The 18,842-nt window shown below is 36.7% G+C and overlaps 1 protein-coding gene across 1 annotated transcript in view; it reads right to left on the bottom strand.

Annotated features, from left to right (window-relative positions):
- LOC131429535 (uncharacterized) overlaps window positions 1–15,559 on the bottom strand; it is a 46,305-nt gene extending 30,746 nt beyond the window's left edge. The window contains exon 1 of the mRNA XM_058593720.1: window positions 14,678–15,559. Within this exon, the coding sequence (XP_058449703.1) occupies window positions 14,678–14,875 (198 nt within the window). The 5' untranslated portion in view covers window positions 14,876–15,559. The remainder of the gene's footprint in view (window positions 1–14,677) is intronic.
- Between the last annotated feature and the right edge of the window lie 3,283 nt (window positions 15,560–18,842).

Raw genomic sequence — 18,842 nt, forward strand, 5'->3', positions numbered from 1 at the left:
AATGTATGATTTCAACAAACAAAAGCGTTAGTTGAAATAGCTAAATTTAAGGTAATTTATTTCAACTAAAATGTTTGTGAATTTAAAGCGCAACAATTCTCAACTTTATCTAAAGTTCGTTCATTCATAAAAAAATTTTCAATTTGAATTCACTGTGAAATTGTTTGTCAAGGAATTGACAGGAACGCACAAGTAAAATATTTGTTGTTTTTATCAAAATGTCGTTCGAAACAAACTAACCCACTGAGTAAAATTGATTATCATGTTTAGTAGTTTCAAGCAGCAATGTTTTCTAAATCTAACCAGATTTTCTTTTGTCACTATTTTAACAAAAAAAAATAGTTGCGTGAAACCCAAACTCGGTTATATTTACAATTTTTTTCTCTGCGTGTATGATACACTCATCAAAGTGAGATAAAATGCGTGTCAAAAAACCAACCCAGTGAATAAACTAAGCTCTGAACGTTTCCAAAAACCACCCTCAACAGACCGCGGCAATCAGCACAACAGATCCGTTTCGAATTCCCTACGTTCCGAAGCAGATGTTCGTCGTGATCGAAACGTTCTCGTCGTTTTCCCGCTTTGCTTTGTTCCATGCAGGTTCGATTTTCGAAGCAAATGAATCGTCATAGCTCACCGGCGGGGGGTCCTCTTGGAGGTTTAATGATGTTCAAATTAACCAACATCATTCCGTAACCGCACATCCAGATTCGGATGAGTTCACACTTTTCCTAGCCATCAGGTCCAACACAACAAGGCACAGACAACCGAAAACCAGCATCAAAAACTCATCCCCGGTCGGAACGAAACGAAATGGAAAACACTCAATCAGCATGCGATTCCAGGATTCTGATAACAAAGCGATTCTTCGCCGCTTGCGGTATGCGAGCCCCCTTCCGAGTTGCCTAACAAATGAATTAGAATCGGAAAATGTTGGTTGATGAAGATTGGTTGGCCTGTTCGGATGCTCCACTCGAGAGGGAAACATGATTTATAGGTCATAACCCAGTCGCTCGTTCAAATTTCACACAACAGCTTTACCATATGAATTTAAATTAAACTCCTGGCAAGGGGTGCAGATTCCGAATGGTACGTCATTTCCACAACATAAACACGCTGTATCTACGCTTTCCGGACTGTCAGTTTAGGCAAGGCCTTCTACGTCGAATAAACAAGAGTACAGTTTCTAGTGATACAGTTCAAGTGAATTTCTTAACGTGTAGACAGAAACGCCTCCCTCGAGCTGATCGAATTTCACACCCCAATGAGTAGGAATCATCAATCTTACATATATTTCAATCGATTCTGCCACATGGTTGGACACAGAAACAATAGACCTGCCGATTCACTGCACTGATCCGCATATTTGATGAACAAATCAAACAATTTTCTACTGGGACAGTTTGAGGATACTGCTGAGGTAGATTCCACTAATAATGGCCCGAACGGGGATTTAATGTTCCAAATCGGGAACCGCACCGAAACGACGACTCTAGCACCTGAGCCGAACTATGGTTTTCACCGATCGCATTACCAAATGGATCATGTTTATCCAGGCGTGCTGGGAATTACGGATCCCGCCCGTCAGGTTAGCTGCACGCCAAAGGTGCCGCCCGGGGACACCAATTAAGGGTAATTGATATGTGATCCGGCTGGTTTGCTGTCAGAGCCCGTCTCGCGGTAATGGGATCCGGAAGTGTGCTTGTGACGTGGTTGCTTTTTTTACTTGATATTGTAGCGGTATGTCGATGTGCCGCCCTTTTGTGAACCGAACAGCGAGAAAACTAAGCCGACTAACCGACAGCAAAAGCAACCACACAGCTATAGATAGAACACGACGGCACACACGTAGCTCCTCTGCCGGCCACCCCAGCATGACATTAATTATGCGCCGATGGAACGTACATATATGAGACATGAGGTGGACACCTTGTTTGATTCCTACGGGAGAACAGGCCGGCCTCTGTGACTACACGAGTAATTAAAATCGACAGTGTTTTTAGCCCCGCATGCACTTAAACAATTGTGACTGTTTTTTTCTTCTCTCTCTAATGTACCGTAATGCTCTTTGGGTCTGACCCGGATTCTAATGCGGAAAATTGATAGTGGTGCTGCGGTAAATGGGCGAACGTAATTGCAATACGGTAATTCAGTGATCCAGCATCCCAACGAGTTGAAAATTATCGATTGCGTAGAATAAATTGCGTTAGTTCCACTACAGTGACTCTTCCCAGAAGAGTTTTGGTAATGATATATCTCGGTTTATGTTTCAAAATGGCGTATAAGCAAGTGACAGTTTCTGTTTGTTTACTTTCTCTATTCTTCTTTTCTATTAATTACCAAGCGGTTTCCACGTTTATCACTCAACTCTGCATGAAATGATACCCGAAATTTTCGACTTTCAAACAGAATAGTGATATCAAAGAAAATGTTTTTATTCACATCACAATAATCGAAAGAGAGAGTGTTAAAAGAGGAACTGTCACTTGCTTATACGCCCTTTTGAAAAATTACCCGAGATATCAATCTGGTAAAATGAACAGAAATGCCTCTTTTGTATTGGAAATCGAACTACTTTGACAGTGGTTTATTTACATTTCCATAGAGTAAAACTAAGGCATGTGTGATCAAAGTAGCCGATCGCGTTCAGAAATAACGTCAAACGGAACTCTAAAGAGAAGAAAATATTGTGCACAAACACCTGGAATATCCGGAGCTGGTTAAAGTGCTGAAGGTGTCGACCACTACAGTTTGTCGAGTGCTCAAAACCTACCGGGAAGTCCTGATTGTGGAAGAAAATTAGCGGACCTACGAAAAAATGGAACCAGGGATCGTCAGCAAGCAAGGTGTTGAGGTGCATTAAAGTCAACTCCGGTCATTCGGTGTGAAATGTCGCCAGAAGGAACAACACCAACTTTTAAATAGTGCGGAATATCCATGTCAGGGAAGGATACAAGCCGCAACGAGTTAGTAAACATCCGAACCGATATATGAAATAAAATTCCGTGGTCAAAAAGCGTGTTTGACCGTGTTTTGATGAACCACAAGGACTGCACTTTGATCGATGACGCAACATACTGCAAACTCTATTCGAAGCAGCTTTCCGGTTAAAAATTTTACATTAGTCACGATGTAAAATTTTAAACCGGAAAGCTGCTTCGAATAGAGTTTGCAGTATGTTTCGTCATCGATCAAAGTGCAGTCCTTGTGATTCATCAAAACACGGTCAAACACGCTTTTTACATTTACCTGGAGATGGGCCGCGTTACGCCTTTTGCGAACATGATTCTCTCGTCAGTTTATGGTGCCCCCATCGAGCTGACAAAAGGTTACTACGCCAATAAAACTTAAAGGGAGCCCACTTGTACGCGGCGGGTAGATTTCCCCCCAGACGGCTGGCTATGTCTGCCAGCCATTTTTGTCGGAATTCTGCCAGAATATATATACTAATTATGGAAAATGTTATTGTCAATAACATTGCTTTCTCACTACCAAACATACCCATATTTCAATCTCATTTACTTCGTCTCAAGATTCGTTTTTTGTATGTACATGCGGGATTGACGAATATCAAATGAAGTCGAATAAAAAAAAAGAAAAAAAAGGTGGAGGGAAATAAACAAGACTCGTACGACGAGATAATGACGCAATTTCGCCTGGACAATTTTGACAGCAGCCGGAATGCAGCCAGCCTTCTGACGGTTGCCAGAATTCCTCACAAGCGGGAGACGATACAACCAGGCTGGCATCCCTGTTCACTGATTAATCTGTGTTTCACAGATTTTCAATTTTCTGCACAGAATTTAAAAATGACAGATTTTCACAGATTTCTGAAATCGATTACAGATTTTTACAGATTTCTGAAATCAATCACAGATGAGCACAAAAAAGTATTTGATTTGCTAGGGAAAAATAAATAACCGATGTAAAGGTACGGTAATAATGTATGCTTTTTTTTGCTCGCTAAAATGATTCCGCTTTCAGTTATTATGTTACGGGAAACGTGCAAAGACTTTGCACAGACAATTTTTTGGCTTGATCACAGATTGTAGAAAAAAAGACCTGGCATGGATACAACTGTCAAACTAGAAACAAGCAAGTCACGTAGTGAAAGTGTAGGAAAGCGTGTAACATATGGTTTTCTGTGAAACTGTTAAAAGCCGCTCCTTATTACTAGTTATAATTCTAAAGCAAAGGTACAAAAAATTGATTGAACTATTTTCGGTTATCCTGCTAAAGCTGTGAATCATTTCGAGGTTAATTTTAATTTTTGGTTGAAATCTGTCAGATTTTTTCATAGGAAATCTGTATTACTCTGTATAAAAAAAACTGTATTTATCTGTATTCACTAATAAAATTAAATTTCAATGAGCAATAATTCTTTCCATCTGTCTATTGGAACAGAAAAATCAAATTTCACAAAAGGAATGTAATGCCAAGACTTTGCTTCTCTTCACTGCATTCAAATAGTAATAGGTTGCTCATGCGAGAAAGCTTTTTTTTGCTCCTTGGGAAATCCGTATTAAATTTAGAAAATCTGTATCGAGTCTGTATTCTGTATGCGCATGTAAAAATCTGTATAAAACAAATAAATCTGTATAAACGGCATCTCTGAATCTGACACTCAAGGTGTTACACGCTTAGAAAAAGTTACTCAAAGTTTGAGTACTAGTTACTCATTTTCAAATGATACATGGAAACGTCAAAAATTGAGTAGTTATCATCAATGATATTGAGTAACTCCTACTCTAAATTTGAGTTTAACGCAAGAACTCGTTTTTTTTGTTACTATTCGCAAGATCAGTCTAAAAGTTGTATTAACCATTTGTAGCAAAAAAGCAAAGCCTTGGTATTACATTCCTGTAGTGGAATTTGACCTTCTGTTTCAACAGACTTCGCAGCCGATTCAAAGTGTACAGAACCATTGCATGGCTAGTGCTACGATTCTACTGACACTACGAATCCTTCCAGGTCGGGGTTCGAACATACGACAACTGGGTTGTAAGACCAGCGCCCTATGCATTGAACCGCCAACCCGGGTAACTATTTGTAGCAACAGGTTGTATTTTTTGTTAGTGAGATCGTATTCGTATGTATTTTTTGTTAGTGAGATCGCGTTTTTCGAGGGTGAGTCGCTCAACACAAACGGTGTTGTGTCTGCAAAAACCGGAATGATAAACTTCGTGCTGTGCTTTAGACGAATATGCTCAAATGTCATTTATGAGGAATAAGTGTTTGATTGGTGCCTGAGCATAACTAACATGTATGTTAATTTGCGATTGACACACTACTCCTAGCGACCACCACTTGATATAGTATTGAGTTCAATTACTTAATATTTTAATACAATACACTCAGAAAAGGAGTTTTTTTTGCATATTTGGTAAATGTGAAATAAAATTTCACTCAAAATTTGAGTGATAGTTGCTCTATTTTTTGGCACATGTACAAATAAAGTATTACTCAGTAAATGAGTAGATTTTACCCAAACATCGTTTCCAGTGGAAGAACTCAAATTTGAGTAACTTCGGAGTTACTCTAAATTAGAGTTGTTTCACTTTTTCTGTAGATGAGTGAGATCTTATTCATTTTTGAGTAACTATTTTTAAGCGTGTATTTTGGTGTTGTCCAAAATAACACTACTCGAAAGCATGGTTATTTTTGACAGATCGATGGTTATTTCCGAAACTGAAATAAATCTTGCAAAGAAAATTCCAAAGCAATTGTTTAGTCAACATTATTCCTAGTGCAAAATAAACCCAAATAACTTTCCATCCGTCAAACTTTGAAATGGGCCGCAGTTTTAGTTAAATTTAACTACTCGACACAAAATAACCACTCAAGTGTCAGATTTTAATCAAAAGGTCAAATTAACCCCTAAATTATCTTGTATTAAAACTTAAAATATCCAACCTCAATTCCACTCTAGAAATAATTGCGCTTAAACAACAGGTGTGGGAATGGGCCCGTGTAGACGATAAAACTAAACGTAAAAACCTTTCATATACATATTTTTTGCCTTTCTGTCAACCCGAATATTCTGCAGGAACTAAAAATTTATTGCCTAAAATATAAAGGTGTTTTATTTATATTTCAGAAGATGTTGTGTTGTCGGAAAGAACAACAGGTCGGGAAGATTCAATTGAAAAATACTGAGCAATTTCGAAGCAGCCGGCGAGACAGTCAAAGACATCCAGAAAATGCGGACAAAATGGAAAAAAATGGAGTGATTCCGTGTCAAGAGGAAGGTTCGGGATTTCGTTCGAACTAGAGAAATGTAACCATCTAAGGCTGCAACTTTGAAATTTATATAAAAGTACAGTGAAGCAATTATTTACTAAATTAATCACGAATTACAGGTCTTTTTGCGCATAATAATTCACTTGTAGCCAGCCTTTGGAATTATTCAATCTGGCAGGCGATCTGCGGACCTGACGGAATTAACAACCATACTCGCTAGCCGTACCGTCAATCATATCATCTTCACCATTCATCTTACATATTGAAACAATTGTTTAGAATATTTGAGAATCATTGAGTAAATGTCCAATGATTACAGTTTGTCGAGTTCTGTTGAGTGAAAATGGACAATTAAAATGAAAATTAAATCAAATACAAATCGCAATACCAGTAGTTCCCATACAAACACATTTAGTCGAACCTTCTCTTTCATTCAGCTTTGACAGGTAAGAGTCACCGGAAATATTCATAACTGGCAACTTTATTTGATGTTGCTATGGTTATACTGATTTCGTTAATTTCGTTTGTTTGTAAAGGTATTTTTGAAGATGCCCCTGAAACTCCGAAATATTAGTATTTAGATACATGCAGATGAAGTAAATGTTTTAAAAAATTATTAAATTAAGGTAGCAGTTCTATGCTTTGGCTGGTTACGCTAGTACTTTTTCCAGTCGGACAATGAGAACACTCGAACATTATTTATGGAAACATGAGCGAAATCAGGACTATCGACTGATTTTTGAATTTAAAAATTTGGCATGTCAAAGAATTACCCTGAATTATAAGTAGATTTTTTATATTTTGTTTTAATAAAGTGAACCTCTTCATGTTACATTTTTGTTCCGAAGATTCTTCACCTTTACCTCATCATTTATAGAAATTTAAATACTTTCTGTGCGATGCGGGATGATAATACACTTTATACAGATGACTGATCCGAAAGAAACGTATCTGTTGAATAGAGCGTAATAGAAAATCTAATAATTACATCAATTATGGATTATGGATGGACTCATGACAGGAATGAAGCGTAATGCAGTAATAAAAATCTTGTGGAAATTGCTTTTTCAAAACGGTGATCACAACCATCAGTCACATGTGATGATTTGATACTCAATATAATCCTAAAATTTATCAATTTCTTTACTTCTTGGTGTCTGAAAACAAATTATTTCGAAGTTTAAAATAATGCTATACATTGTGCAGAACATAAATAGTGTCCAGGCGGAAACGCAGCTGTTTAGATATTTGGATGTTCAGAGTTGCCTGTTGAATAGGAAATTTGTTACAGTATCCTGTCACGCTGGCAGTGTACCGCATATCATAAAATGTGTCTTCGAAAATTCGCCGGATCATTCCGTATTATAATTTGTTTTCATTGGTGTACCGTTTTCATAGAAATTGTAAATCAATCGATCTCCGTTCACATCAACCTGATGGATTGATAAACACATGTGGAAAATAAAGCATTCTATTGGTTGAAAGTACACAATCCTTACATATTTTTCCATACATTTCATTGTTTCTGCCACCACGTTAAACTGATGCATTCCAGACTGCAGCATTCATACATTTTCCAGCAATGGCATACGCTGAACGATTCTAGTCAGTAGTATGCTAATGTGAGTCCATTATTAAGATTGCGGGTGCCGTTTCCATAACAATCAACGACCGTAAATCGTTTTCGCGGTATTGTTCGTTGCGAGAAAATGCAACGAGCTATCCACTCTCAAATCACGTAGACTCTATTTTGTACGATTGATTTTATTGTTATCATAGGTTTGGATGATCATTGTGACAACTATCACCTAGTGGACTATCAATATAAACTGCTGCGATGAAGGTAGGAAAAGTTCTAGAACCGAAAATGACATCGCCTCTCGAGTGCTGTTTGACATCGCATCATATTTTATGCAAACAAATTTCGTTCCAGTGAAATCGCTGCACCGCCGATGGCGTTTGTCACCTGTTCTCACAACTACATCGAACAAAAAATAAAAATATACCATCAAACATTCATAATTCTTCGGTGAATCATCTCCGTGCAAGTTAAAGCACACTATTCCTGTGTTGTATTCTATCAGCTGACGGCCAACTGCACTGTGTAGGTGGATTCTTATTACTTCAGTGGCTCTCCTATCGCGAACTTGAAGGTCACACAAAGTAAAAACACAACACTTGTTTTTGTTGTCTTCTGCCGGTAGGAGCACTCTTGTGCTTGAGTGCCCTTTCCGATGTGCGATGCGGGAATGCGAGGCACCGATACCGATATCTTGGGTCACAGAAGAAAACCTCTCGGGATCTTGGACACGGCTGCCGCTTGAAAAAGGTGAACTAAATTTTTTTTCTATCCGATGATGCTAAGACACGAAACCGTGATTATACCGGTGTTTTTCAGTTGCCGTGTAAAGGTCAAACGTCATAGAGTTTGGCGGTGATGTTTACTGCACATTCGAAGTGGATCGAAGCAGGCAGTTTTTTTTTCTTTAGAAGACACGAGGTTTCAGCAAGAAATTTTTTCCAGTGTTCTGGCAGAGTTCTGTCTAACAATGCAATATCTGTTTGCGTTTATGAACGATATTATTTCAGCCGGAATCTTGCTTGATATGTTGATTACATTGATAACTTTTACATTTATGTTGTTCTTAAAGCTCCAATTAGTGACAAAGATACCCACTGGGAATGAACTCCGATCGCTAGTACGCTGATTCAAATTTTATTGCCGAATTTAGGCAAACAAATTGCAGAGATTTGCACCAACATGCGTTCGGCTATTGCGGTTGGTTTAGCAAAAGCGCTAAGCGAGCTCAGGAGGAGCAAAACATAAAACATAAGTTTCTTGCAAACGCAAATACAATTATGCGGCTAAAATCATTTGTTTACAGTGCCTAAACGACCAGGAAATAAGTGGATATCGAAATGTATATATGAAAAGAAAGTGCTCATTTTTTTGGTTTCTCTTTTTGAGAAATATCGGAATCTTTCTCCTTCACACAATTTTATCTTTTTTTCAGTTTGTTGAAAAATAGCGTCGTGGTCCGATGATAAATCTTCAAGTGCCAAATGTTTAGCCGAAATTCGGTAAAAGCTAACACACTGATCGAAACCTCGGTAAAAGTGATCTGATTTCGGCATGTTTGTTCTTCACAGGCTAGTTTAGCAAATCATTATTCCATACATAAAAATGCACTTTATCGTGATTTAAAAAAATCTTCCAACGAATCTCTGAAATTAGCATTTGAATTTCTGAATAGTCAGTAAGATCTTATTTTGCCGATCTGACTTGGCATTTCATTATGCCCAACTCGAGAATCGGGTTTAAGACTGTTCAAACACGGTTATATTCTGGTACTTAGTCGAAATATCGATGATAGAATTGTGCTACTCTTCTGTCGATCACGTTTTGTACATGTGTATATGATTTGTTTTTAAAGATTTTTCTGTTTAGGTTATTATGATTCTCGCCATATTCATATCATTGAAAAATACAATTTTCCGAAACAAGTGAAAAATAGATTTAAAATCAGATATTACTTCTTGTTTTATTGTCAATTCCATTGTCACTTTTCACTGTGTTTGTTGTTCATCAGTCCAGAGATGCCAGATCTACAGATTTGTCCGCGAATCTGCCGATTCCTAAAATAAACTGCAAACATGTTCTTATTGCAAAGTGTAGAAAATCAAGATTACCGAAGACATTCGTAAAAAATGACAGACTTTTATAATCGTCGTGGTCGATGACTTGATAAATCAGACTTTTAAAATCGTCGCGATAGACAACTTGAGTTGCTCTTGATAGAGAACTTGAGACCAGACTATTTTTCGAGTTCACAGACTTTTTCAACCCTGAACGGAAGATATTTGAAATTTTCACCTGGCATTTCCACTTTTGTGTCCAGTCTAACATAAATGTCATTTTTTCGCAAGAACTAAATAAACGGTGTCGCTTTCACTCTGGCTTCGCCTGATGATTATGGAACATAATAAATGCAGCGTCGTAATCAGTGTTTGCAAAATTAGGAAGTTCTTAAAGCGTAATCGAAGCAATCCATGATCAACCAATGTTTCCATCAATGATTCATTTTGTGACTATCAAGCTGTGCTGATAGCAGTATTTTCGAGAATTAATCTGACTGTAGAAAACATTGGTGATGAGTGATAATTTCAACAAGTCGAACATGTTTGAATTTGAATGAATAGTTCTAGTTTATTCTTGTCATTGAAATTCTAACATAAAAGTTTTAAAATCCTACAAATCTCGTGTTGAAAAATCGACTAGAAACTGTAATCAAATCCTAAGAGGAAAAGATCATTTCACCAAAAACGTAATTTTGTCAACTCTTGTTTTATGCCGTTTTCGCTTGATGCCAAAATCCCATCCAAGTTCCCCCAGTTATTGGAAGAAGTAGGCTGCGGATGAATCTCAACCTTGCTTGCAAAGTGGCCTGTCAGTCAGTTGATATATTTATGATATTTTAGTCAAATGTAGTAGTCTGTAAAACTCGATTATCGACACAACGACATTCGGCGAAACAACTGTCAGTGGAATAGCAGAAGAGCTGCAGATGATTATCAATTCGAACTAACATCTGTACCCTAGAGAGCTTAACTTTCGTTGTGAAAACCAGTGTTACATCGTGTTTATCGACGACATGTTTAGCAAAAACGCGGGTTTATTTTCAGAAGACGAAGTTGCAGCCGAATTTCAAAAATTCTCGATCTAAATAAATAAACCTGTATGGAATATTCAAAATGACGAATGTAACAATGAGAGAATCTCTTTGTTTACTTTTTTTTTGGATTATTACGGTACTCTTAGCAATCCTTCACCGATAATAATAACTAAAGCTATCATCTTTGAATCTGCACTTAAGGTGAAATGTAGCGGAATGCGAAAATCGCGTTTTTGATCAATTATTCAAAAACTAGACCGATTTTCGAAAAACCAAAAACACTTAAGTTTTCGAAATCAAATTTTTCATAACTAAGTATTCTTAGAATTTTGAAATTTTGCTTTGCCGAGCCGTAATTGGTTTTTGAAATGTATAAACGGTTACTGTTCCGTTCCACGGGGATGATTTTAGAACTGAAAAGTAGTGTTTGTAGCAGAATTTTACAAAGAATCTGAAAATGCAACTCAAAATTATAAAATTTTAGCTAAAACAACCGAAATTTGAAAAAGTTTACATAAACTTTTCCGCATCTTTTTTATTTGCTTGCGATGTGCTGTTTCGTATTGAGGTGGTGTGAGAAATGCACGGTGGCATTATATCGTGAGCAAAAATTACATATAAAATTATCACACGAATTTAAGCAGTATTGGGTTTTGTGTTGAAATTAAAACGAATACAATACAATAGAATATAATGACATGGGTATTGTAAGAAATTGTTTATTTTCTAAGTAACTGTCATTTATAATGCTAATAATGTCCAATTCTGATGAGTTCAATACATTGATGTTGCTGAAGCAATTAAACCTGGCTGTGTGATATCGTATAACATTTATTATTTTAGATTGTAGCAATTTTTATAGCAAAACTATAACTTCATCATTGACAATCTACTGAATGAAATACAATCCAAGTATTATCGTGATACAAACAATGTGATAAACATTGATAAACAACAGTCATATACATGGTTAGCAAGTTGGACAATACATATACATATAACCTCATGTTAGTCATTCAAATTTACTCATGATTTATAGCTCTAGTGTAAGAGTAATCACTAACAATAACGATTGAATTAGCATATATTCATAGTGTGAAGGATTCAAAAATCCATTACGTCCAGTCTTATTTACAAGCCAAATAACGAGAGGTAATCCCACTGCGCTCAATCATTGAAAAAAGTTCTTCTTTCTATGTGTCCGTTTTTCTTGATATGCTTTGTGCGACGGTTCGTTCAACTGAAGCGGATAAAATTTTGCGCGCATTTTATGACGCTACATTTCACCTTAAGGTCTGAGGACAGAGGGCCACGTGTTGAGTTTTAAATCGACCACGTGGCTCGCTCAATTCCCTTTGCGCATCGTATTGCTCTTGTACTCTCTCGTATTCGAGCAAACTGTACCGGGTTGCCAGCATACATTTTATAATTTTGATGAGAAGTTTTATCACATTAATCTATCGTATGGGTTGGACATTACATGGATTCCAATGAACAATGAAAAGATATTCAACTTTCACAAAGATTGAATGTCTGTGTGTGTTTGCAGCCTTGTCGAGCCAATTTTATTTCTCTCTCCTTTTCCAGAATGCTATCAGGAAACCAAAGCGAAAAAAAATGGCGGATGCATTGAAATTGACTTTGTTTCACAGAAAAATTCAAAGCCGAGATATTCGATGAACAAGTAGAGATATGCATTTCCGAGTGTTCCAATATTCAGCAGTTCTTCAGTCAGAAAAAAATACAACACGACCGCTAAACTCAATGAATCGTACTGAAAATTTCACAGAATATTCTCAACTAAATTTCGAAGACATTGTCAGGTGGGTTTTTCTATATTCTGAACCGTTTCCAAGAAATATAATTGGAAACGGGAAAATAGCAAAAAACCTACCACTTTACTGTGCTGTCCTCAGCCCTTAAGAAATTACCGAAAAAAAGCAGGAATGTTTCGCAATAATCGAAAGAGATTGTAAATAAAGAGAATCTCTCATTGTTACATTCGTCGTTTTGAACATTTCATACAGAAATAATCCATTCATCGTATCAACAATAGTTTTTCGAGTTAATTTTCTCTTTGTTTTGATTCCTGTACCGTAAAGCAATTCGGATACAGAGCCAGATATTTTCAACAAAATGATTCGGCGAAATGACCAATTCGGTGAAACGATTTTCGGCGCAATGGCCTCCTAGCGAAATGGTTTGGAAACCGTTTTGCTAAGTCATTTTTCCGTAAGACGTTTCACTGTAAGAAATTTTCCTGAGGGTCATTTTACCGAAAGCCGTCTTGTCGAATGGTTTTATCCGCCAAATATTTCATTTTGTTGGCAATATTATTGAGCTTCTATCGTGAAGTGTGTTTAAAAGAAAACTGTACCGGCAACCGTTTACCTTAGAAAGATTCATATGTCGAAGATGTGCTCGATATGATCTCTGGGTTCATAAATGAATTGAATTTTTTGACGGATTAGTGAAGATGCTTTAAATAGAGGAAATTCATTCACTACATTAATCTCCACAAATGATCATTAACGCAAGGTAGTACCCAAACCGAAACGATGATGGAAATGTCTGATTGTTGAACCCAAAGTAGCAAAAAGTTTTTTTCAGTTTCAAACGTTTCGTCTTCGACTCATCAGTGCATAGCAGTTCATGTTAATCTACTGAGTGGCGTGGCAGTTGAGTTGAAGATGAAGCCGGTTACTTGTAACCAAACTTGATAGCTCATGAATATGTCTTTGAATATGGAAAATCGAGTTGTTTCGAGTACACCATACAGAATGTAAAGAGCATCAACAGCTACAACGCAAAGTAACATGAGTTCTGCTCTAGTCCATCATTTATCAGAAAGTAGTCAAAGCACATTGAAGTAAAATAATCTTCTGTGCCTAAACTCTGATAATATCTTGCTAGAGTCAAAAGTATAACAATGGCAGTACCTACCGAGAAGCGCAAGTAAACAGATATTGCGGATGAAAATAATACCATGGGCGCAAGTGGTTTAGAAACCCACCCTCGGAAAGTTGCCCGACTTCATTAGGTATTTGCAATTATTTAAAAGAAACAAACAAACGAGCAAATTTGATACTTTTGTTTTGCCCGTGCTTTCACTCGGTCGGAATTTTATTACAAACACACCGAATATTCTAGCATTCTGAAAGCAAACAAGCGGTTTTTTTTTCGTGTGGTTAAAGAGAAGAGCAGAGCTGTGCTCGTATCTAACTGGGAAAATTTCCACAAACTCTGTGTCTTGATAGGAAAGCTGCACGTACCGGTTTACGATTATTCAATCGAAATTAATTTTGCCGGAGGGTTATGTTGTTAAAAATATGTAATGCAAATTATGATGCTTTCTTTGGATTCGTTCCGGTGAGTGATAATACAATTCTCGAAAGTTTGCCGCCAGTTATTTGGGATAGAATCATCCTTGTCGAGAGGGCTGCTGGTATGATGGCGGAGGGGAGATTAGTGGTTATAATGGTTTGATGTTTACACCGGAGGACGTTTATTCATTAGTTTATTAAAGTGGAACAACTGATTCAATAAACAAAGCGAAATTTTCGGTTGAACTTCTGAACAGATTTTCCGGATCATATTTCAGAGAAGTACCGAACCGAGTGCGAATAATTCAATTGGAGTGGAACAAGACAAATTTTTTTTTCCGAGGACCATCAAAGCCGAGAAAGCATTTCGAGCCCGGCATCTCGCTAACCACTTCCAAAACAATCTAGGCAAAACAAAGCAAAACAACAAAAAGCTCTTACATTTTTCATGGTGCTCCCACTCAGCTCATTGTGAATCAGAAGATGATGATTTCGGTGCACAGGTGCTGCAGTCGTCATCGTCCTTGCGGTGGAAGGCTGTTGGCCACAATCGTCACTGAATTCACTCGGCACCGGGTCCCCGGAGGCAAACACGGCGTTGTTTAGCTTTTTATACTTGAGTAATCCAAAACGCAACATTTTGTCCCGAAGGGCTCTTCTGCCGGATCACAGTTAATAATTGATGAATTTTTTCTTCCCGCAACTATGCTTTCAGTTTTCCACCGTACGCACTCGCCTCACTTCTTCGTCACAGTTGGGCCATCGTTTTTCCGCTTCCCGGATTTTATAGGGCCGACCGAGTCATAAACGCTTGGAAAAACACGTAATAACGGCGATAAAAATCTCTGTTTTGATAATTTTCCGACCGTGATACGCGTTGAAAAGGTGCAATTTTCCCTCGGTTCCGCTCCAGTTACCGCACGTTTTATGACTGTTTTGGGATATTCTTAACGAGAATTTTTACTTTACGCGCTTTTGGCACCTAGACCCACGTAGGGAACGATTCTGCCCAAGTGCAGCCGGTCTTAATTAACCTCATAAATTCACACTAACTAATTTTCATCACACCGCGAAACGTGCGAAGAAAAAGTTTTTTTTTTGTTATTTTCGACACCGGTAGCGAAAAACTCTGTGGTCAAACTTTTAATAACTTCCGAACGAACGAATTAATTCAATTTGTGAAATGCTCTCACCACGCACGTGAGTTGATTGGTTTCCGTTGAAAAGACCGACGATTCGCGCCAAACCACTCACGGAGAAGACTTCCACCAGACTGAAGCAAGGCTGACTCTGTTGCTTACTATATTAAGCGAATATGTCGAGAGCGACTGACTGACTGACTGTTGATGGTCCCACCGACCAAACATAGAACCCAGCACGTCGTAGCATCCGAAACGGGATATGCAACAGGACAAAATGCGAGAGAACGAGTTTGTTTTGTTCGGTTTTCTCCCCAGCTCTCAGATATGTGAGAGTTCATCCAAGACGGCGGCTCTCTTTTACTGTTGCAGTGATATACTGTGGTAATTTATGAATCGTGTCAGGGTTGCAGCGGTTGTTGGAATATAAATCGAAGTTCGCTTTTCGGAAGGTTATGTTAAATCTAAAGGCTGATTATATCGAGGTCATATCTGTTTTATTTTTTTTTTTCGAATAATCGCCTTTTTTAAATGTTGCTATTACATCTAAAGGAACTGTGTCTACATCGGAAAAATACTCATAATGTAAGAATCGGATGAGTGTCGCTTACTTTCAGGACCGGCAGAATATTTTTGGTCCGAGTGGGTAGTTGTAAATTTTTGCCTTACCTAAAAAAATGGGAAACTTTGGTGCCATATCCATAAAGTATTACAAAAACAGTTTGAACTTTGCGTCTGCTTAGCGGTTCAAATTGAACTTGTAAAACGATTTGCTCGGTAACATGATACAAGGATATAAAATTCTCAAGTTACTGCTATTACTACACTGAAATAAAAATCTTTTTTATATTCATCAGATTCGTCATATGAATCGTATGCATCGTATAACTCATTGAAGCCACATGGAAATTTATATTTTTATTAGGAATGTATATGAAGTCTAAATTAGTGTAACAATAATGAATTGATAAGAATATCACATACAATTTATATGAAAACTCGATAGAACTTATCCCATTTCATAATGTATGTGGTGAGTCCTCGATATTCATCAGCTGCTTCAGGCAAATCACCTAGGATTTCTGCATCATAAAGCAATTTATAATCGCAGACACGTTAGCTCTTTCAACTCCCATTAAGGATATATTTACGAATCATGAAATAATAAGTTATGTTTCATTTTTTTCCTTACTGACTAGTATAATGATTTATTTTTTATTTAATAGCTTTGGGGTCACACTTCTTTACCGTTAATATCAGAGAGTGCTTCCAGGGCTTCACCAGTAGTAAAGCTCGAATCCTGAAAGAACAGCGCGATAACAGAAAATCACCGATAGACGTAAGTGTAAAAACGAAATTATTTTGAAATGATAAAAATAAATAACAAAGTTTTTATAATAATGCAACTATCTTTTATTGTAGCTTTTAATTCCTCTTAAATTAATAAGCTCGTTGTTTTTAACAATACTGCATATTCGCATCACTTGTTTAAGTCAATAGTAATCATTTGATCTATATATTACTGGTATATGGAACTATAATGACCTGCATTAAAGGCTATTAATAAATGTTATACAACAAGCCATATGTTTTACATGAATCTATCTATATAAATTCTGATTGAATAGAATATGCATTTCATAAATTGTCCCAATATATAAGTTGTGTGATTATCTAATAGTTACTAGCTGACCCGTCGAACTTCGTCTCGCCCAAAAATTTGTTCGAATTTATGTTTTCGGACATCAAGATTGTAAAACGACTAAGTGGTTAAAGTTTCTCTCCATTATTTTTCTGAAAACTTAACCTACAATCAACGGAATTTGACACACATTTGCTTTATCCCGAAAAGAAATATCACAAAAAATTAATGTGAAAATGTGCAATACTTCTGTTAAGCAAAAATCGAGCAAATCCACAGATTCTCATCTCTAATTTAACGAGTTTCTGTTCTAGAGTTGTTCATTTGGTAGATTAGGATATATTTACAATTTGTATTTAGCCCAAGTAACTAAACGTTCGTAAAAAAGATTTGGCTTTAGCAGCATACAAAGCATTCTGAAGAGCCCGTTTTTAAAGAATAGCTCATTCACCCGACGCAACAAACAAACTTTGAAGCAGTTCCTATTACAGTTTTTAAACAGCGAGAAAGTGTTCTCAGAACTTTTTCTGTACGTTCAAGTGGCCAATATTATTCATTTGACTTCATCGCACACAATCAATTAACTGGTAAACGATATCAGAACTTTTTCTTTTGCCTACAGTGATCATACAGTCATATGCATTCAGCCATTAATTCATTAATGTCGTATTCGCTTGATTCTAAACCTAACCCAGTCTCCACCCCAACTTTTGTCAAACCGTTTGTTTAAAATCAGTTTCGAACCTAGTTTCAATGTTGTTGAACTGAAAATCGAGTCAGTTTCGAACCTGGTTTTTATACCAGGTTTGCTCAAACCCCCGTTACTAAGTGTGGACCCAACACAGTTTCGTGAAAAGTGTCTGTTTGATGAAACTACCCTGGATCAGTTAGAGCAGTCATATGCATTCCACCAAGTCATTTTGCGAACAATGATGTTGATACCCAATTAATCACGTGGCTCGTAATGACGAATCACATGAATCAAGTATGCATGTGAAAATTTCACACAAAATAACTCGTTGCGCGCCAAAAGTTTCGTTCAACGATCTAATATTCCTTTCTTTGACGGCCAAACACTTATGCAACTCGTTATGCGCCAAACACCTATCGATGATCTAGCAACCATAGACGAATTTTTCAACGGAAAATTCCATTGTCCATACAAAACAACTTTATGGATTTTTCCCACTCTTCCGAAGAATTTTCCTAATTTTTTTGATGTACGAACCCGGTGGGAGTAAAAACTGATCAAACAAAAAAAGAATCATGTAAATCCGTCCATCCATTCTTAAGTGATGCGATTACAAAGGATGGCCTCTTCATTTATATATATATATATATATATATATATATATATATATATATATATATATATATATATATATATATATATATATATATATATATATATATATATATATATATATATATATATATATATATATATATATATATATATATATATATATATATAGATTACAGGGGGTGCTAATAAATTTGATTGAGTCTGGAAATTCCATTAGCTATATGAAATTCTTATGAAAATAACTTTAAGAAAAGTTTTATGTTTTTTATGACTATCTTATATGTTTGACATGATATCGATACACCATATAATTTTTATTGGAATTTCCAATAGTGCAAATATATTAGAATATCAGATAATGTGAAAATGAGAATTTAGCTCAGTGTGGGACTGACTCAGACTACAAGTTCGTTTTCCAGATCAAAAATTTAGCTAATGAAATTTGTTCTAGAATTCTGAAACTCCTCTGAAATTCGAATTTAATTCTAGAACTAAATTCTGAACCAGCATTCCGTACCC

The sequence above is a fragment of the Malaya genurostris genome, chromosome 2, assembly GCF_030247185.1.
Source record: "Malaya genurostris strain Urasoe2022 chromosome 2, Malgen_1.1, whole genome shotgun sequence".
Taxonomy (NCBI): domain Eukaryota; kingdom Metazoa; phylum Arthropoda; class Insecta; order Diptera; family Culicidae; genus Malaya; species Malaya genurostris.